General features: G+C 39.3%; 1 protein-coding gene across 1 annotated transcript in view; it reads left to right on the forward strand.

The window, feature by feature from the left end:
• The first annotated feature begins 2,962 nt into the window (after positions 1–2,962).
• LOC109401093 (uncharacterized) overlaps positions 2,963–22,231 on the forward strand; it is a 32,354-nt gene continuing 13,085 nt past the window's right edge. Inside the window, exons 1-5 of the mRNA XM_062857568.1 lie at positions 2,963–3,368; positions 3,435–3,714; positions 13,409–13,478; positions 13,546–14,096; positions 14,155–14,499. Of these exons, the coding sequence (XP_062713552.1) occupies positions 3,099–3,368; positions 3,435–3,714; positions 13,409–13,478; positions 13,546–14,096; positions 14,155–14,499 (1,516 nt within the window). The 5' untranslated portion in view covers positions 2,963–3,098. The remainder of the gene's footprint in view (positions 3,369–3,434; positions 3,715–13,408; positions 13,479–13,545; positions 14,097–14,154; positions 14,500–22,231) is intronic.

Consider the following 22,231-nt stretch of genomic DNA (forward strand, 5'->3'; position numbering starts at 1 on the left):
CCAAACAACTTTGCCGAAGACACCAAAGCTTCATGTAGTCAGGGTCCTGAGATATAAGAGATTTAAATTTCGTTACTATTACATCTGTTCGTCTGTGATTTCTGTGAGTCCAATAAACTACTATATCTTAGGGTTAAGTTCTCCAAATTTTATGCAATTTTGAAAATGTATGGCTAATAAATTGGTCTTTGTTTACCATTTGACTTGACTCAAATTTGTCTGAAGACAAAAAAGTTACAGCTTGTTGAATACAATTTTAGAAATTCTAATCATTTGCAACCTTTTTGCAACCTATTTGTAACTAAATTTGTAACTAGCACCGCCTAGAGATGTAATTTTGCATCATCAAACCATACTATTTTGCCGTGAAAACCATCTTTCTAAGTAATCAGCGTCCTGAGATTTAAAAAAACAATATAGGCTGTTTAGCGCCACCTATTAGTGAAATTTCGAATCAAACGGCCCATCAACTGTTAGTCCTCGACCAGCTTAACAGTATTGCCGAGCACACCACCACTCCAAGTAATTAAAACCCTGAGATATATGGGTGAGATATTGTGTTATTGTTGTGTCTGTTTGTCTCTCATATCACAAGATGTGATGTCTCTTAGCTTTTTTTTGGGATCCACTGGTATGCGTTTGGTTCATCAAAATATTTGAACAGCCCCTGTGAACACTCTGCGTGTGCACTGAGTGGTGTTTTTTTTTTCTGAGTGCGCGTAGAAATTGTGCACTGGGATTATGACTTGCAGGCTCTTGTGCTATATGAGATATACAAATTGCATGCCCACTGACGCCACCTATGAGCAATATTCAGAGTAAAACGACTCATCATTTATAAGTTCTTGAAACTTATTTGCAGAATCTTCAATTTTACTACAATTTTTATGGGCTTCGTGGCCGAGCGGTTAGCGACGTCAGTCGTTTAGGTGTCTCGTAAGCCTCGGAGTGTGGGTTCGATTCCCGCTCCAGTCGGGGAAAACTTTTCGTTAAACGAAAAATTCTCCGCTGGGCCACTGGGTGTAATATGTGTTGTCCGTTGTCGAATATCCATTATCTGTAAGTTCTTGACTTACCAAACATCATTGCTGAAGATAGTAGGGCGGTAAGAGAGTTATTAGGACCCTGGGATATTTGAAGTATAAAATCTGCATACTAAGTGGCGCCACCTATGTGTGGATTTTCAAATCAAATTTTGCATCATCTGTAAGTTCTTGACCTATGAAACAACTTTGCCGAAATCATCATCTTTCTATGTGATCAGGATCTTGAGATATATGAGATGTAAAATTTGCATGCTCACTAGCATCACCTATGTGTGGAGTTTCAAATCAAACGGCCCATCATTTGGAAGCAAATGACAAACACAACAACTTTCTCGAAGGCGTCATCGTTCTAAGGCCACTAGTACACAGGGTCAAATATTTGACAAGGAAAGAACTCAAGAAACAACATCAGTTTGACACTAATGAAAATTCGATCGAGTCAAACAAGATGTTTGAACATTGGTTTCTTTTTGGACAAATATTTGACCCTGTGTACTAACAGCTTAAGTAATAAGGATCCAGTGATATATGAGATACAAAATTTACATGCTCACTAGCACCACCTAGTGGTGGAATTTCGGATCAATCTGTTCATTATCTGTAAGCGCTTGACTTCCTGAGCCACTTTCCCGAAGACGTGGTGCTTCTACAAGCTCTACATCTTCCGATAATTTCGTTTGAAGACATTATATTACTAAATTGTTTATGGTAAATAGCGCCATCTAGTGAGAAAATTTCGAATTAACCAATTTACCACCATATGGCGCCTGACTTACCAAACAAATTTGCTAAAGACATAAATATTCTAAAACATCAGAATCAAAAGATAAAGAGAATTAAATTAGGGGTCCAAATGGACCCCAGGTATACAATATCGCCCGGTTCAACTTTGACATGGAATAAAAATCAAAGTATGCCATGAAATCAACTTTATTTTGGCTTCAATCAATAATAGAACTAGGTCTAGCTTGAAGGTATTGAAAAAATAAAGTCAATATGTTATACCCATTGTTTGTTTGCCATTTCTCCAAAGTTGCCTGGGGTCCAAATGGACCCCAGGTATCCATTAGAGGGTTAAAGAAATCTGTTGACAAGGATGCATTTTGAAGGGATACTAAGAGGAATCTTTGGAAGAATTCTCGTTAAAATCATTCAAAGACATCCTGCGAGAATTTTCTTTATGTAAACATTCCAAAACTGTTTCAATAAATATTCAAGGAATCTATAAAGGAATTTCTAATGGTGTCCCTGAACGACATCTTGGAGAAATTTCCAGAAATTTTAAAAAGAATACTTGGAAAACTTTTTAAATTAATACTAGCAAGACTGTTCCTTCCGCGATAATTACCGAAGAAAATCGTGAAATTATAATGCATGGAAACGTTTTCTCGGAATATTTCCTCGATAATCCTAGATTAATTAATGCGGAAGCGGTTACATCGTCTACTGTTCTTATGTACACGCAACATAAGAAAAACACGCTTGTAAGCGTGGTATAAACGTGATGTTACTGAGGTGGTAAAAGACACAACTACTCCTGGGCTAAAATTCGTTCTTTTTTATTGTATTTCCATTTTTATCGTTGTAGTTCATTTGCTAATTCTGCGTCTTTTGTTCTATTCAATTGTATGTTTCTATTGTGGGGTTTAAACAACTAAGTGTTTTATTATTTCCTTTTTATGATCGATTTGTTTTTGTTCTTCTCACTTTTATTCTGATTATTATGCGTTGTAATGTTAACATGTCAACAGTTCGTACTGCCTTTTTTCGCAACAAACGATGATTCGGCACTTTCGGACTACATACTAATTACCGGTCTCTCATTACACCGTCTTCGGCCGTATTTATTGATAGCACGTTAATTCTTTCCCCAGAGATAATAAACCTCTCGAAATGATTCAGCAGCTGCGCTAAAATTCGCTTCACCCAGCGAAAACAATCTTAGTACGGCTCAGGCCTTGATCGAATCGGGACTCAGGCTTCCCCGGTGTTGTCAATTTTGAGCAGAAGTGTTTGAAGCGCGCGCGCACCAGAAGAAATAATCCGAAAAAAATGCTTATCTTGCTCGTGTCGGTGGTGGCAGCTTCGGTCGGCTTAGCCGTGTACGTTTATCAGCTGTTTGCGAATCGGTTGCACTACGCGGCGAAGATTGGCGGTCCCAAGGGGTATCCCATCTTGGGGAACTCGATCCAGTATGGGACAAAGTCCCCGTCGGAGTTTTTGCTTGAGGTGGAGAAAAGCAACAAGGAGTGCGGGAAGTTCTATCGGCTGTGGATTGGGCCGGATTTGATTTTCCCTATTAGTGACGCCAAATTGGTTGAGGTTGGTGGTGGATGGGTTTCAAGTGCGCAATTCAGTTGATCATGGTGAGATGTTGTACCATTACAGGCGATTCTCAGCAGTCAGAAGCTGCTGGACAAATCGGTTCAGTACGACTTCATTCGGCCGTGGCTGGGAAATGGTTTGCTTACGAGTACCGGAAGGAAGTGGCATTCCAGGAGGAAGATCATCACTCCGACGTTCCACTTTAAGATTTTGGAACAGTTTGTGGAAATTTTCGACCAACAGAGCAATATCTTCGTTAGTCAGTTGAAGTCTAAGGCTGTCAGTGGGGAGGACTTCGATGTTTTTCCGGAGGTTACACTTTGCGCTCTGGATGTGATCTGCGGTAGGTCTTTTCAGTGTGTGTTTGAGTAGTCTTGGTCATTGCAGGTCATGTTGTAAATGTAAACTGAAGCGTGTGTGAAAAAATTTTCATTCTCATGAAGTTTCAATTTCTGCTTCAGGACATTTGGAACTCAGGGCATAGCTGCTAAACTCAGTTTAACTCCAGCTTACCAAGTTGCCCATGATTTTGAGAGCTTAGTCCTGTAAAGCAAGACCCAGCTGCTAGCAGCGTATTTTTGGATCTCCACAAGAATTGGACTAGCATGTTTATCAGCGCGTCTATATCATTACTTTGTATGATGATAAAGTTCACCATACCTACTTTGAAAATTTCAGTTTTTGTTTTCGCTTTATTGATTTATACAGCATACTTTCGATAAGCGCTCAATCTTTCGAAATTAGTTCATTGCCCGGATGCTTTATGTTGAATAATGTAGCTTGAAACACTCATACACAAATCTTTACATTTCGAATGAAAACAAATATTTCAATTGAACCTGGTTGACCACAAGCCATTGGCGTAGAACCTTCCATTCCTAACAATTTATGAAGTTGCAAGAAAAAAAAAAAACAATACAACAACACAGTTACCCAAACTTTTACTCAAACATCAGAAAATTAGTCAAAAACCAAAATACCTATGCTGTTTTATTTATAACTTTTTATTGCAGAAATGAGTCTAGAATCTAGTACTTCACCGATTGCTTCCTAAAGGATGATACGGTCAAAATTTGGTCACACAATTTTTTTCATAACTTTAGACTGCTTACACCAAAACAGCTGATTTTTTAACCAGTAATGCTATATTATATGTAGCTTATACCATAAAATTTTCATCAAAATCGATTAAGTATTGGTTGATATGTAGATAAAACCATCGACCTACCTTTTGAAAATTTTGTCCAAAGCGCTTCATAGTAAATTTTCGGAAATTTAAGGTCAGTAAAGCACAATTTTGATTATAGAACTACCAATACTACTCCGATTTTTATCAAAATTTTACAGTATAATACTATTATGAAAATATGTTCTTAGTAAAATTTTGAGCCATTTTGTACGAATACTTTCAAAGTTGTAGCAGTTTGAATATGAAAAAAACCCTGGTGCCACTTAAGCAAATATAACTTTGTAACGGCTGGATCAAATTGAATGAAATTTTTACGCAACATTTTGATATGCATACTTCACATACAGAAAAAATTTCATTGAAATCAGTTAAGTATCTCTGGGTCTATAAATAAAACAGTAAAAATGTGTTCTTATTTGTGAATCCTCTTTGCACAAAATTTTAAAATTGCAGATCTCAGGGTTCAACAATATCCCCGCAAATACTAGACCGATTTTGATGAAAATTTTATGGTACAAGCGCCATATAATGTATCATTACTGATCCAAAAATCAGCTGTTTTGGTGTTTGCAGTCTAAAGTTATGAAAAAAGTGTGTGACAAAGTTGACTTGACTTGACAAAATTTGACAAAATTTGACAAAATTTGACCACCTAAACAAATATAACTTTCTAACGGCTGGATCAAATTGAATGAAATTTTTACACAACATTTTGATATGTATACTTTACATACAGAAAAATTTTCATTGAAATTGGTTCAGTATTTCTGGCTCTATAAATAAAAGAGTAAAAATGTGTTCTAATTTTTTAATCCTCTTTGTACAAAATTTTAAAATTGCAGTTTTCAGGATTCGCAATATCTCCGCAAATACTAAACCGATTTTGATGAAAATTTTATGGTATAAGCTACATATAATGTACCATTACTGGTCCAAAAATCAGCTGTTTTGGTGTACGCAGTCTCAAGTTATGAAACAAATCGTTTGGCCGTATCACCCTTTATTGGATGCAAATTGGGGAAGATTTTGCTTAAAAAATAACAAGTTTTCTTGGGGATGATCCCAAACTTTCGATCGGCAGTGTATATCTTAAATAAAGTTCCTACGACATTTTTATTCGATAATTTCTTTAAAATCTATTTAGAAATTCCTTCGGGAATAACGTCAAATTTTTTTGATGATCTCTTCGGTAAGCACTGTAAAAAATCCAGGAGAAATTCCTTTGGGAATTTCTAGAGCAATATTTTTCAGCAGCATTTTTTCAGTCATTTTTCGGCAATTTCTTCATTGGCAACTCTAGCAAGAATGTCTGCTATGCAGTGCTATGGCTGCTGAGAAAATTGCTGAAGGAATGTTCCAAGGAATTGCCTCAAAATCTCCGAAAATAAGTTTTTTAAGAAATGGCCTCATCAATTTCCAAAAAAAAGCCTAGAAAATTCCCAAAAGAATTGCCAAATTTTTGAAGCTGTCTGCGAAGGAATTGCAAAAGTGAATCACGATTACCAAAACTATATCCAAATACAATACATTGCTGAAGGAATTCAGTTTCCAATTTCCAAAGAAATAACCTGAGAAAACTCCAAAGATTGCCAGAGGAATTCCAAAACAATTAACGAGAGAGTTGCCTAAGAAATTCCAAAACAAATATCCAAAAGAAACCCTGTAGTAGCTTCCAAAAACATTGCCAAACGAAATTACTAAAAAATGTAGTAGAACCCAAAAAATAAAGATTTTGAAAGACTATTTTTTTGTTTTCTTATCAAAATTTTTGTTTTTTTTTTGTCCACAGCATGAGCAAAAGTCATGTTAACAGGGTCTAAAAATTATGTTCCGATTTAAGCAATGCATCGGAAAGTATACTATAGTTGATCATGTTGAGGATGGTCAATCTACAAGCAGAATTGGTTTTTTTATATCTGTTATCAGAAAAGCCAGAAGAAATTTCGAACATGTTAAGTATTATTGAAAATGTGGCAGAATGAATACAGCTTCCAAAATGCAACAATGAAAAATAATTTCCAGCGTTTCCATAACCTTTTAACCAATCCCATTTCCAAGAGGGGGATTTTTCGGGTTACCCCTCTTGTTACTAGACACCCTTCTGCCTTTTTTTGAAATTGGGTAAACACTTATCTTGCCATCTATTCTGCACTGCAAATAATATGTGTACGGAAAATATTTGGAAATGGCGATTATAAAAAATATATATTTTTTTGCGAAATGCGAAATTTGCGAAAACTTTCAAAATCTTCCATATAGCCTAATTTCTCAACAGGTTATATTTTAAGATAGTAAAAGTGTCCAGTTAAGTCAATCTGTGCACTAGAAGGTGAGATTCAAAGCTCCAAACTTGAGCATGTTGTATAAAAATCGAACAATGCGTACTTTACTCTGTCCAAGATTGAAAAATCTTAATGATTAATTGGTACGTCCTAAAAAAGTTTCATATTTTTATTGCACTGGATTTCTCTGCTTCCAGTATTTTCAATGGTTCTCCGTTCAGACTAACAGTCATTCCATAGAAAATTGATGAAGTGGATCGCAGTTCTTTCGGTAAGTTTCTTTGCAATTGTTCCGTTTTTTTTTTGCAATTCCTCGGACACTCCCTCAGATTTTTTTCGGTCACATTTTCTGTAAATCCTTTGGGATTTTAAACATTATCCCATTATCTGCACTTTTAGAATTCGGTCGACAATTTCTCTGAGGAATCTTTCGGTAATCTCTTTAAGGACAAACGTCTTGAAATCCCGCTTCAAAAGTGCATCAGAACTTCAAACGCACAAATCTCAAGAAGCAAGTTTCAAACAACAGTGCATTTGATTATTCTGTTCTTGCTCACTTGTAATCAGCTTAAAACAAGAAGATCAGGTGCGCTGGTTTTGTTTACGAAGAGATTTGTGCGCTCGGAATCGTGAGTAGGTGTCAAAGTCGGCCATTGTGGCGGCCATTTTGGGATTCTAACAAGTCTGTCCTTAAAAATTTCTTGTACAAGAAATTTACCATTTTTTTATTATGCATTCCTTCCGTAATTCTCCGCAATTTTTCAGTCAACTTCTTAGTAAATTCTTCAGTTATGCTTTTGGAAATTTATGTGACAATTTCTTCGAAAACAATAGTGGCAATTCCTTTGGAACTTGTTTCGAAATTTTCTTTATTAATTTAATCGACAATTTCTTTGAAAACTTTTTAGGCAAATATCTTTGAGGTTTCTTTTGGGATTTTCTTTGAAAACTCATTTGTAGGAACCTTTCCTTTCCGAATCAAAACAAATTACCACAACAACAACCAAAATTAGCTTTCAATTCCACTTTATTTATTTTTTTTAAGCTTTCGATTCCACTTTAGTTTTTTTTTTTTGAATTCTTGTTTCTAATTTCCATTTTTTTTCCACACGACATAGCACAAACACAAATTCTTTCCGCAAAACCCGTTCATAAACTGACTAGCTCCTTCGCATTCATATCAAACGTTTTTTTTTTTGTTTCTTCCAATACACCAAACGTAATCGCTTCCTCTCGTTCTGCCTTCCTTCAGTCCTCGCCTCGACTCTGCCACGGATCGCCTTTGCAGAATCCCAATTCGCCGCATCCTTCCTTGACACTCATACAAATGCACAGTTCGATACTGATTTTTCATTAGGGCCTAACTGTCGATTTCTATTCCAAAATATATTTGTTTTTTTAAATCATCTAATGATTTATTATTATTTTTATGATAATTTATTTTCATTATGGATGTTATTTTTTTCGTTACTACTATTATTTTTATAAACTGTTATTCCTACATTATTGAGGATTTTTTTGGCAATTCCTTCGCAAATAGCTTTGGAAACTCTTTTGCCACATCCGTTAAGAATTCTTTCGAAAAGTCCTTCAGCAATTCTTTTAGAAATTTCTCTGGCATTGGATCAAGATTGTGCTGTTGTTAGTGGTCAGTCATTCTCGTGTATGAAGGGCCAAAGGGTCTCCAGTTAGCCTAGTGGTTATCAGTAGGTCGGCCCAAAGGCACGTTCTCCTCCATTCGGCCTAGTGGTTAAGGCTATGGATCGCCAATCCGGAGACGGCGGGTTTGATTCCCGTTCCGGTCGGGAAAATTTTCTCAACTCCCTGGGCATAGTGTATCATTGTACTTGCCACACAATATACAAATTCATGCAATAATGGCAGGCAAAGGAAGCCCTTCAATTAATAACTGTGGAAGTGCTCAAAGAACACTAAGTTGAAGTGAGGCAGGCCAAGTTCCAGTGGGAACGTATAGCCGTAAAGAAGAAGAAGAAGAAGAAGGGCCAAAAACGGTTATGTGGACCCGCAAGCAGAGACACTTGCACGAAATCCGCGTCAGGGCAAAAGAATATCCTTCTAGAAGAAAGTCCTCACGAACAACTACAAAATCAAGCTCTAGATTATCAGAATACTCCCAACAGATGGAGTCGAAGAGCCCGCCCTTAATCCACGAAATGTTAACAATAATGATTATGGTTTATAAGCATTTATAATATATGCGCAATGTATACCTGATATCTCCTGAAATAAAATTTAAATTAACAACAAAAGTTAAAATTTAAAAACCAAACATAAACATAAAAACCCAGATTAATCCACCTAGTGATAATAGTGCCTCAATCTGCCGTTATGGTAACGAACGAGAAGGAGAAAATTCTCATAACAGCGATCTGGGACTGTACCACCAACGAATTACTGAATCCTGAGAATACTTAATTTAGAAAAGCAAGAATTTTATCAAAGTCATCATCGAATTGAAGCATTTACTCCGACGTAATGTTCAACGTATAGGCAGAGTTGAAACTATCAGTCCTCTCAGTTTACTGCTTGACCACCTTCACTGGAGGCCGACCCATACCAGCATGACATTTACAAGCAAGGATTTACTTATTTGCACAGATCACTTTGAGGTCTTCTACTTTTTTTTTCACATTACAGAGCTCGCCCTTCAGTCGCATCAAAATTTTGCGCAGTTATTTTAGACGCAAAATGAAATTTAAAAAAAATCTTCAATGCTTCAATTTGATTTTTTCCATACAACGTTAACGTTGGCTCATCTCACTGAATATTTACATCTCAGGAATCTAGAATGGTGTGATTTGATGAGATCGCTTTGGTTTTTTAGGTTTTTGGTTCTCTTACAGATATCTATCACTTGCATTGATTTTGTTCACTTTCGTAACGCTGCTTCTGTAACGCCAACGGTAGCCTCTTATCTATAAGCCTATTTTCTTGCTTAAGCTAAGTTTCCAGAACCCACGTAGAGTGCTCCTTTTCCCGCAAGTAATTTTGACAACTGATCTATATGGGGAGAAATGTCACTTTTCCTTAACACGGACTATTTTTTCGCGCGGAAAAGTGACAGCTTCATTTCATTTGCACGGGAAGCGTTACTGGCGTTACACTTTTTTCCTTACTTGCCATCTGCGAAATGTCACGATTTGATGTGTCCCATGCATAACTTTGGTTTACTTTATATCTGGCCTTTTTCGGCGGGACACCCGGAAATGATTCCGAAACACTATCGGTATATTTACATGTGGTCTGAGCTTATGTAAAACTGTTCATTAGGTTTCCCGGAGATTAGGTTACCGGTTGTAACTTATGTGGACTATACATATTTTCTTATTATCCATGCATCAGGTTACTGACAAAAAAGCGATTTGATGTACCGCAAGCATGGGTTTGATTCACTTTTATATTTGTTCACTTCCGGTGGGACACCCGGAACCGGTTGTGGAACACTACCAGTGGTCTCTTACGTAATCTGGGGCGATTTTCTTGAAAACTGTTCGTCAGGTTATCGAAAAAGCCGTCATTTGATGTGTCGCATGTATGGGTTTCGGTTCCCTCCTACATTTCACCACATTCGGAGGGATACCCGGAACCGATTCCGGGACACTACCAGTTCTGGCGTTCGTTTTGAATAGGTCGAAACTACATATTTTTTCTTGTTAACCGGTCATCAGGATACCTAAAAAGCCATTTGATGTGTCGCGAATATTGGATTGGTTCTCGTTTACATTCGGCCACTTTCGGCGAGACACCTGGAACCAATTTTGGAACACTATCAGTAGTTTTTAATGTGGGCGTAGCCTATTTTCTTGCTAACCGTACAATAAGGTTATCGAAAAGGCCACGGTTTGATGTGTAGCATGTATGAGTTCGGTTCACTTTTATATTTGGCCACTTCAGGCGGGACACCCGGAACCAGTTCCGGAATGCTACCGGTTCAAATATGGTCTGAGACTATTTTCCTGCTTACTGTTGCGCACAATAGCGCAATTTAAATTTAAACTAACATCGCAATATTAAATAGGTATCCCTAAGTAAAACGAACCTAGATGTACATTTGTATACAGGGTGGCAACGTGAAAGTGATACACTAGTTTGGGAGCCTTACGTTGCCATTCATGCTATTGCATTGAAAACAAGTGTGTTTGGGGAAACGGGATCTTAGATATGGGGCTTTTAAGAAACAAAGGATTCACGGATTGACTAGAGTTACATATGTAATTATAATACATATTTCAGGTATCATATTTCCAAACAAAACTAATAGAGTCAATCACATAGTCCATATCGGACAATGATCTTGTAAAGTGTGACAAGTTGAGAATAGTCTCCAATAACTATCAATTCAAACGCATATTATACCAAATCAATGTCTTTTTTGTGACAATCCTGAAGTAATTTCTAAGATAGAATAATAAAACTTAGCAATAAAGCTCTTTGTTCTGCAAATCTGAGATAAATTAGGCATTAAAAAAAAAACAAACTTGAAAATTATCAAAAGCTACAGAACAAAGCGTATCAGTTATCAATAACTGGATCAGAGAATCAACTATGGAACAATCAACGAAAGATTATATAGAAAATGCTCCGGAGAAAGGTGCTTCGGGGAACACTGCGATGCCCAACACAGGCCATCCGTCGTCGTCATCAATCATACAGCTTCAGTTGGAATATTTGCAACAAGAGCATTCTATCAAGCTGAAGGCGATAACAGACCGTGAGACTGTGGAATTGTCTCTTGCTCGAAAAAGGTACTATCTGCTCCGATCGCTATTAAAACTCGAGCCCGATGGTGTAGATGAAACCGAAAATCGCTGCTTCGGTTCAGAATGTGTGAGTAGCTGGGATGATCTAGATGTTCCCACTGCCTTTGAGTATGCTTCGTCAAAGAATGATTCATTGCCTGTGACGTCACACACAGCACCGACATCAGCACAAATTCTTGCTCGGCAAGTTATGCCAGCAGATTTGCCCATTTTTTCGGGAGACCCTGAAGATTGGCCTGTATTTTACAGTCAATACAACCACACCACTTCAGCATGCGGTTGTACTAATTCTGAAAACCTCATAAGGCTTCAGAGGTGTATAAAGGGGAAAGCGTTGGACTACGTGCGAAGCCGCCTTCTTGTTCCCCAGCTGGTGCCGAAGGTTATAGAAACATTAGAAATGTTGTATGGAAGACCAACCATATTGATCAACTCGCTAATAAATAAAGCTCGGTCGATCCCGCCACCAAACCTGGAGCGCCTGGAGACAGTTATAGATTATGGGATGGCAATCCAGAATTTGTACGATCATTTGATAGCCATGGATCAGGTGGTACACCTGCGAAATCCAACCTTATTGTCCGAATTGGAGTCAAAGCTACCAGGAGAAATGAAGCTAGAATGGGCTCGGTATAGAAGAGAAAACGCTCCATGTTCACTCAAAACGCTATATGAGTTCATGAAGGAGCGCGTCGAAGCGGCTTGTGAGCTCACCTGTACCGGAATAGGAAATCAATCTCCCGAATTTCAAAAAGAATATTCGAGTTCTGAAGATGAAATAGGTTCAAACTCAACAACATTCAATCAAATTAGAAGATGTTTGGTTTGTAGGCGACAAAACCATCATGTAGAGGATTGCGATCAGTTCAAATCGTGTGAAGTAAGCCATCGTTGGAGATTAGTAGGAGAATTGAAGTTGTGCAGATGTTGCCTTGCTCGACATACTACTAGAGTTTGTCGGGATGCAAATGAATGTGGAATTGATAGATGCAAGCTAATCCACCATCCTTTGTTGCATCAGGCTAGGGTTTGATAGGGCAACCAGATGAATACTTGTGCTAGGAATAATACTTAGTAAAACTTAATAGAATATGAAGTGTTACGGGGGGGAGTGTTACCGCGACAGTAAAACCTGGTCACCCTATGATAATGCAATAGCTGTCGTGCCTAATAGAATATACATACAAAAGAGAAAGTCAGATTGATAGGTGCTTTCAGTCGACGGAAGCAGAGCGAATTATAGAATATTAAAATTAATCAAAGTGAATTAGGAACGGTTTGAAACCAAATTAGAAGCGCACTGATAATTGTGAGTGATTACATGAAATTTATTGTATGTATGTGAAATAAAGTTTATATTTTCAGTTCAAACTGATCAACGAAATTACGGTCTTTTGGTCTGCTCTGAAACACAGTGCCTTGAGTGTGGTTGAACCACAACAGTCTTTTATGGATCTATGTTTATCAATACGACAAGACAGTGGCTCTCAGATTTTTTTCTAATTTCTATACATAAAGTCATGAAAAATTCCTGGGAGGGGGGGGGGGGCTGGCGGTTTGTGGGGGGGGGTTTATGGCCCCCCAGGCCTCCCCTCTAGTTACGCCAATGGCTAACCATACAATACTTGACGAATCAAGGAATCGGAGATCTACCCTATATTCCCTCTTTAAATGACCTGCATTCGACGTTGACCATTCAAGTATCCACACAAACATTATCTTATCTCAATTCGAAACCAAACAACAAGCTCAACCATAATAATCACAATCGCTTTCGTTTTCAAGAATCCGCCATGGGAACAAAGGTCAACGCTCAGCTCAATTCGGACTCGAAATACGTGAGAGCCGTGAAAGAGTAATCCCTTCTTTTATGCCGCTGTAAGTTTATCTCCATTTATCAGAACATCGTCTTCTATTTTTAGCATGGCCACCGTTGCGATGGCTCGCTCGTTCAAGGCGTTCGCCCGATTCGACTTCACGTTCTTCTTCACCCCGTATTGGGGAATGCAAGACAAGGCGTTGAAGATCCTGCATGACTATACGGACAGCGTCATCCGTTCGCGGCGCCTAGAACTGGCCAAGGGCACCACTACGACGGCCGATGAAAACGAGAACGATGTGGGAATGCGCAAGAAGGTGGCCTTCCTGGACATGCTTCTGCAGGCCACGGTCGATGGGAGACCTCTGAATGACTTGGAAGTTCGTGAGGAAGTTGATACGTTTATGTTTGAAGGTCACGATACGACCACTTCGGCCATTTCGTTCCTCATCGGAATCTTGGGCAAGTATCCGGACGTTCAGAAGAAGGTCTACGATGAAGTACGAACCGTGATTGGTGATGACCTGAACGTGTCCGTCACGTTGTCGATGCTAAACCAGTTGAATTACGTGGATTTAGTTATCAAAGAAACTCTGAGACTGTATCCGTCCGTGCCTATCTTTGGTAGGATGCTGCTGGAGAACCAGGAAATCAGTATGTTTCTCGCTTTTCTCAAATCATGCAATAAGTCTATAACTGTTCACTATTCCAGACGGCATCGTCTTCCCAGCAGGATCGAACTTGGCCATCTTTCCCTACTTCATGGGTCGTGATCCGGACTACTTCGAGAACCCGCTGGAGTTCCGGCCGGAGCGATTTGCGGTGGAAACATCGGCCGAGAAGACCAATCCCTACCGGTACGTGCCGTTCAGCGCCGGACCAAGGAACTGCATTGGACAAAAGTTTGCCGTGGCGGAAATCAAGAGTTTGATCAGCAAATTGGTACGGCACTACGAGGTGTTGCCTCCGAAGCAGCCCCAACCGGAGAGGCTGATTGCCGAATTAGTGCTCCGGCCGGATGGTGGCGTTCCAGTGAGGCTGAGAAGCAGGGTAAAATAGACAGGAGATTTATGTTGATAGGTATATAAGGTTCTAGAGAATGTTGTAGGCCCATAGTTCAAATAGATTGCATTGTATATTAGCTATCGAAATACACGAAAAAGTGAAAAAGAACCTCATCCCATCGATCTGCCAGAGTTGTCTTACTTTACTAGAAGTGGCCTTTCTCAGTAGCAAATACTACAGCAAGGCAGATTCAAATATTTTTTCTTGCTCCTAAGCACTTTGAATACCAACGATCAGCCTTTGCTCAAAGACAAAATACCCTTGCTGCTCTTCCGTGATCTAGGGATTATTACTTGATGGTCTACAATACGCCAAATGAAAAATTCCTCTCTGCACCCAGTCCTGATCATCCTAGATAAGGACGCATAAAAAAATTCTTAAAACCTTTCAGAAAGCCCCATTAAAACTACTAAAACCACTTAAAACGCCTTGAAACTCATAAGAAAACCCCCTAAGGGTCTGTCCATAAACTACGTAAACTCCGAGGGGGAAGGGGGTTTTTGGTCAAACCCAACGGTCCATGCGAATTTCGAAAATGTTGTAAGAGCGAAAGTCTACGAGTGGAAAGGGGGAGGGGGGTCTGAGATTTCCTAATTTGAGTCTACGTACCCAGGTAACCACGGTGCTGAAGCCTTATTGCATGCAGATATACGGTGTATTTAAAGCAATCATTACTTTGCATGGACACTTAAGGTTGATTTAAAGTGGAAAAGGCAATTATGCGACTGATTTAAGATTATACCAGTATAATCGTAATTTGATTCTACACACTCATTTCAGAGTCACTTGTTCGGCTGATCTATTTTCGGTAAAAGTTCGGATTACCGAAGTTCAGTACAGTTTTACCGAAGTTCAGTTATTTTTTACCGAACGTTCGGTAAACATTTCCGATGATTCAGTACAGTTTACCGAACGTTCGGTAATTTTTCGCCGAACTTCGGTATTAATTTGCTGAACATTCGGTAATCCGAACTTTTACCGAAAATAGAACAGCTGAATACGGTACTTTATTTTAAGTGTGTATAATTGCCCATTTCCACTTTAAATCAACCTTAAGTTTGCATGTAAAGTAATGATTTCTCTAAAAACACCCTATATTAGCATGCAATAAGGCTTCAATACCGTGGTTACTTGGGTAGTTTATGGACAGCGCCTAAGACGATTGTTGGCTACTCTTTAACGTTGAACTTTTCGTCATTGAAATCATCGTCATCATCAAACATTTGAAAGCAGTTTTTTCGCTCAAAACAAAAGTTTTTGCTATGAAAATATATTCACTGTCCTCCACATGAGGAATATAATGCAATGAATATATTTTCATGATCCTTGTTTTGATTTGCAGCGAGAAAACTGCTTTTTATTTTCCGAAAAATGATGACGGATGCTTGAGCCTTAACTCTACTGAAGCCCTTTTAAGCCCCTTGAAACCCCCTGAAATCCACTAGAACGGTTTGAAAACCCTCAGAAAATGCACATGAGACCTTCGTAGACTTCCCTTCAACTCTGCCTCCTGCAATCTCCTGAAAATATCTCGGAACGCTTTGTAACCCCTGAGACCTTCAACTGTACTGAAGCCTTCTGAAACCTTCTGAATCCTGACGGAAAGCTTTGAACCATATTGAAACGCCTTGAATTCTCTCAGAAATCCACTTAATAGCAAGTTAGTAGATTTCCCTCAAACTCCACTTAAATCCCCTAAGATTCCCTGAAACCTCTAGAAACGCCTTGAAACGCTATAAAACAGATTGAAAACACCCCTGAGACCTCCGGCGACTTCCCTTAAGCTCGGAGAAACCCCTGCAACCTCTTGAAACCTGTCGAAATGCTTTGATATACATTGAAATGCCTTGACACCTGCATGACAGAGAATGGCTAGTTCAGATGCAGTACAAGAGGTGGTCCAAGGGTTTGGAGTCGGCTACGTAGGTCATACCGGTGCCCTGCAGTCGAGACCGACCCTTACAACGATTAAGTGGCCGCGGAGAGGAAGTCCTGGTAGTGGTGCTGTCGTGGCGTCGGTCTACTGGGTTGGATCCGAGCCCGCGGTTGGATAGGGGTTCCCGGCAAGGGTCGGGGCAGGTGGAGACCCTGCTGTCAGCAACCTTCTGGTGCATCTGATAGGGCCTGAAGGGTGGTGATACCCTTGCCTTCAGCAGGTCAGATCGGGTTGCACGTGGGCATCAGTTCTTGATGTCTGCCAAGCAGTCGGGCGCGGGCGGAGTTGACCCTGCCCGCCTTCCGAGGACAAAGGGAGTGGTGAGGACCACTCGAGAAACTGGCTAAGCGCCAGCATGCTACCGTGATGGACTCTCCAAAGCGAGTCATCGATGTTCGTTGCTGCAGGCTACGCAGCTAACCTTGAGGGGGCGATGTGCACTAGCCCCTCTCTGAAGCAATGCCTTCTTGGTGGTTCCGGAGAAACCAATGGTTTGGCGACCATAGGAATGTGTTTTAGCGTGTCGAGAAGAGAGTAGTCCTGGCTTTTAATATGTTGTAGAAGACGGCCTTAACTCCACACTACCCTAACCTTCCTGTTTGGGTGTTTGTACAGCTGATTTTCCCCCCTATGGTTTAGAAGGAAAAAAACGCCTGCATGAGACCGCCACACAGAAGGTTGAGGTGCCGGCCAAAGTGGAAGCGTAACGCGGTGCGACGCGAAAATCTGCACGCAAAGGAATAACAATGAATAATAAGTAGCTTCAAATCGTATGGGAAATCCGCGTCGCATCGCGTGACGCATCCACTCTGGCCGTTCCTTAAGTTTTAAGGATCGCTGACAAAACTTAATTTTTGAACATGTCTTTAATTGTTTAGTGTTCGTAAAACATTTAGTATTGGCAAGTTTGTCTATAACATCAATATATTTATTTTTAAAATTGTTACAGCACTGACTAGCAATGAATGGAAAAAAATAATTATTTTTTATTAAAGAGCAGCAACTAGCTCATCTACTAAAACAAAAGTTAATATTCGTATACTGGAGCCTCCTTTTAGGTAGAACCCTGTTTGGTAAAATCTATTCGTTACCTTAAGGCTCAAGCATCCGTCATCATTTTTTGGAAATAGAAAAGCAGTTTTTTGGCTGTAAATGAAAACAATTACCACGAAAATATATTCACTGTATTCTATTCTTCATATGGAATACAGTGAATCCTTTTTCGTTGCAAAAATTATTGATTTGAACGAAAAAACTGCTTTCAAATGTTTGATGATGACGATGATTTCAATGACGAATGGTTCAACGTTAACGAAATTTGATTGAGCAAATAACAGTTCCAATACTTAAAATTAGAGTTTAGGTTGGTTAACGGAAAAGAAGTAGCAAGTGGAATTGAGAGAGAGAGAGTTGAGTCCATCAGAGTTCAGGGGAGAGAGATGAGGGGGGATTGCGACTTTTTAAGGGTCCATACAATCTTTCCGTATTCTGGTCTAGCAAATACGGAGTCGTGGGTTCGAATCCCACCAGAACGCGATTTTTTTTTCACAAATGTCATCTCTCAATTTGTCAATTAGCAACATTTCGTGCCTTCTAATTACAAGTTTACAAATCTTCTAATTACAAAATTACAATCCAGTACCTACATGCAATCTTTCTTGAACATAATTCATTGAATCTATATGAATAACTTGTGTGTTAGAATGAAAATCATGTTTGCACAACCTCATGCAACTAAGTGTTGTCAAGTAATGAGTTCAATGTTTGTTTAAGTTGGAGGTTCTTGAGTATCCACTTATCCACGAGCGGTAATGGCGGCGGCGGGCATAACCAACCGGTTCGGATTTTGACGTTTCTTGGGGGAAAGTCAAAACAGTTTCATTCTCCTCCTCGCCCCTTCGCCCATCGTCCGGAGGCGCCAACCGATTGCGATCCCCAAGAAACGTCAAAATGCGAATCGGTTAGTTGTGCCCGCCGCCGCCATTACCGCTCGCGGATTAGTGGATAGGACATCGGGTTTATAAGCGTAATCAGCTTGGAACGTCTTGAATCTCTTCTGAAAACGCCCTACTCATAAGTGCATAATTTCCAGACCACACAAAAATGTGTCACAGTTACACATTTTCAAAAACAGCTCGTACACTCGTCTAGATGCGAAATGTCGATATTTTTTTTTGTTTTCCAAGGTCTACAGTAAACCTAGCTAGATTGCTGTACAAATAATTTTGCGAATTTAACGATTTTGCGGACACAGGAGCTGATTTTGTGAATGTGCAAGGGTTACACATTTTTGGTGTAGTCTGGAAATTATGCACTTTTGTGCTGAGCGGCGTTAGCGTGTAGCGAGGAAAAGTGCTACAAAAAAGTGCCTTTTGCGTACAAAAGTGGAGGCGCTATACGTGCATTGGCGGGACAACAATAACGCTACAATATACCTTGAAGCGATATCTTATGCGATGTACGGTGTGCAGTATAGCTATGTTATATAGAATCTTATGCGACTTAATCTAAAAAAAAACAATTTTTGTCACCTCTGGTTCAATCTGATTAATTATCATGACATGTTCACTCACCTCAGTATTTGTTGGAATGCAACTGGTTTACCTGCGCTGTGTATGTTTGGCAGGCTATCTGGAGTTAAAAACGACGAAGCGTGATTTCCCACACAGTTTTCAAAACCCTTTTCTGGCTAGCACCACCCATGGTCCATGGATGATAGATGATTAAGCCAACAAAACAAAAATTATGGCTTTGTAATTTTTTTTTTTTTATCTTTTTTTATTCTTAATCACTTAATCTAATTTACAGCTCTTTTGTCCACTAGGGCACTACGTGAGCGATTCCAATTGGATGCTGCACTTACACTTTATACAGCACCTACATGTATTATATTCTAATTCAAGTATATCGAACTGGTACCTTGTGCTGCTTCAACTTTTCTTACTGTCACGGTAGAATGATGAACACGATGATGCTGATGTGTGGCTGCTGTTCCTTTTCCAGTCCAATTGGGGGTCGTCCATTATGAAAGTTGCGGTTCGCCGATATCCAAATTCCGGGTTCGTTAGAGCTATATACACACTTGATTGATTGATTGATTTGTCTTTATTAGAGAGACTTTCACCCCTTGGCTGGTTCGTCTCTTTATATACACACTTAAAATATATTTTCGAGCTCGGCAGAAAAAAATGCTGAGCTGCAACAGCAATTCATAATTTTGCTGATGATTCGGTAATACACATTTGTTTTCCGAGATTAACTTTAAATTTTTGCTGAGATATCGGCAATTCATTTGAAATTTCTCAATTTTGATAAACTTATTTACTGAGCTTATCAGTAAATGCGTTTAATGCCGATTTCAGTAAACGTTTTTGCTGAGATTTCGGCAAGTATTCATACAACTGTCCCTTTTCCCATCCGCCATGTTTCGCGAAGCAAAACAAATCGTTTGCATTTGATTTTCGCAAATATAACTTCGGAGTATGGAGTAAAGCAAGGAATAAATCGTGAAGTGAGGTTTAAGATATAGTTTCAAGAGGACCGAATCATTTGCTGCAGCAAGTGTTGGATGTGACTTTTTCATCACGCATTTTCAACTCAATGCCAATTCCAGAAGCTGGTGCCGTGCTGGAGAAGCAAGGAAATATGTGTGCTCCGAGAACGGAATATTTCGGTGTTCTCCAAGTTTATTTAATAAAAAGTGTAAAAAAATATGGAAATCGAATGATACACACTTAAAACAGAATGCCGAGATCGGCTGTGCGGATCTCAGTTAAAGTTCATTTGCTGAAATCTCGGCTAAACGCTTGACGTTTGATGTTTGATGATAGCGGCACCCATGGGTGCTGCTATGAATAAACTTTAATTTTTGCTGATATCTCAGTTAAAATGCGATTTCCGAGCGCTCGGCTGTGCGGATCTCGGCAAAAGAATGAAAATTAGCCGAGCTCAACTGAGTGTGTAATATATGCTTAGTGTATGAGTTTACTTATACTAAACAATCTAGCAGTACTTTTGTTTTTTTTTTCCTTCGCCAGCCAAACAACAACAAATGCGAGCCAACTGCTTTTGCTGAGAATCAGCAAATTATTTTGCTGAGAATCTCGGCAAAAAACGACAACATTGATTTTTAATGATTGCCGAGCATCCCAGCAAATTCGTTTTTTGCCGAGCTGATTGCCGAGCACTCAGCGGTGCCAATCTCGGCAGTGTGTATACTCCGAAGAGGGTCAGGTGTCAGTTGCTCTCGAGAGAAAGAGCATCTGACGAAAAATTGCAAGTGCCGGGGCTGGGATCGAACCCATGACCATCCGCTTATGAAGCGAACGTGTGGACCACTGCGCCACGGGCCCCGACGAATTTTTTTATCTTTATTAACGACTAGCCCTAGGCTAGTTCATCTCGGGACCCACGCTTTACTTCCCATCCTTAGGAAGAACTTACATTTTGCGAGTTTGTCGGGAGTGGGATTCGATCCCAGGTCCTCGGCGTGAAAGTCACGTGCTCTAACCATTAAACTAGGTCCGCTCCTGGATCAACAAGGTCGATTTTTTGGAACAACGCTTTTGGCGTCCAAAGGAAATGTTCAAAATTTGGGAGCGATTTTTTGCGTACTTCGCATTGCGATTGAAATTTGTATGGGATTTAGTATGGGAAAACGTACTTGTATGTGTTTTTCTCATAAGTTGGAAATTTATGTAACTAATGACGTTGTAGCCCAACAAACATTATTGCTATACAATGGGTGAATAAACCACTCTTAAGCGAGTTTATTTTTACGTAAATGCGATTGCATTCGTACACCAATGTGGGTTTAACCGTTATGTGTCCGACAAATTTTTTGCTTTTTTCTACACCGTGCTTTTTAAATGGGCGCTGGGTACCCGGGTACCCTGTCGGCCACATAAGGGTTAACTGGCATAATAAGAAAAGTACCGAATGAAGTCCTGTAATCATCGCAGTACGCAATAATGCGGATTGCCACTTGGCGAGTTCATTTATCATGTTCATTTTTTTATTTTATTTTTTTTTATTTTGTCAGCCATAACGTAGACCACATTTAACATGAGGCATTATCTATATCCTATTGTATCGAGAGTAGAAATATTTTCTTAAATTTGATCAAACTATGGTCAAATCAATTGATATGCAGTGCTGGTTGTAAAGAGATATCGTTCGATTTAAAGGACTAAATTGGGCATAATCTTTTCTACTTAGAAGAAAATCAACTTCTTCGGTAATGTTTTACCGAAATCTCAACCGTTAAGTTTGTTTTACAGGATTGGATTGATGAATCTTGCAACTTTTACCGAATTTCGTTTGAGTTTGACAGATAAACGATAAGATATTACCGCAATTTGGTATTTTTTTACAGAATTTAGTTAAAACCCACTACCGAACGCTCAGCAGATTAGATTGCGGTAAAAATTACCGAACGTGATTAGCTGTGTATGAATGTTTGAAGCGAGTAGATTTTTATTTCGTAATTGTCTTACTGGAGCATAACAATTCGATCGCACGCTTTTGCGAATAATTAAAGTTCATCGCAATAAAACATCAGAATATAGTCTACTACGATGTAGTCATACCCAGTGTTGAAAATTTCATTTCGTCATATCTAAATTCAATCGCCTACAGCTAATTTTAGAAGCTGAACCTGAGAATATGGTATATGAAAAACTTGTGCGGCTAGACCAGTTCTGCTAGAAAGTCGCGGAAAAACCGATATTTTTCGAATATTTAAAGTAAATGTCACGGACCACCTTTGAAAAATGCTAAATGATATTCA

The sequence above is a fragment of the Aedes albopictus genome, chromosome 3 (assembly GCF_035046485.1).
Source record: "Aedes albopictus strain Foshan chromosome 3, AalbF5, whole genome shotgun sequence".
Taxonomy (NCBI): Eukaryota; Metazoa; Arthropoda; class Insecta; order Diptera; family Culicidae; genus Aedes; species Aedes albopictus.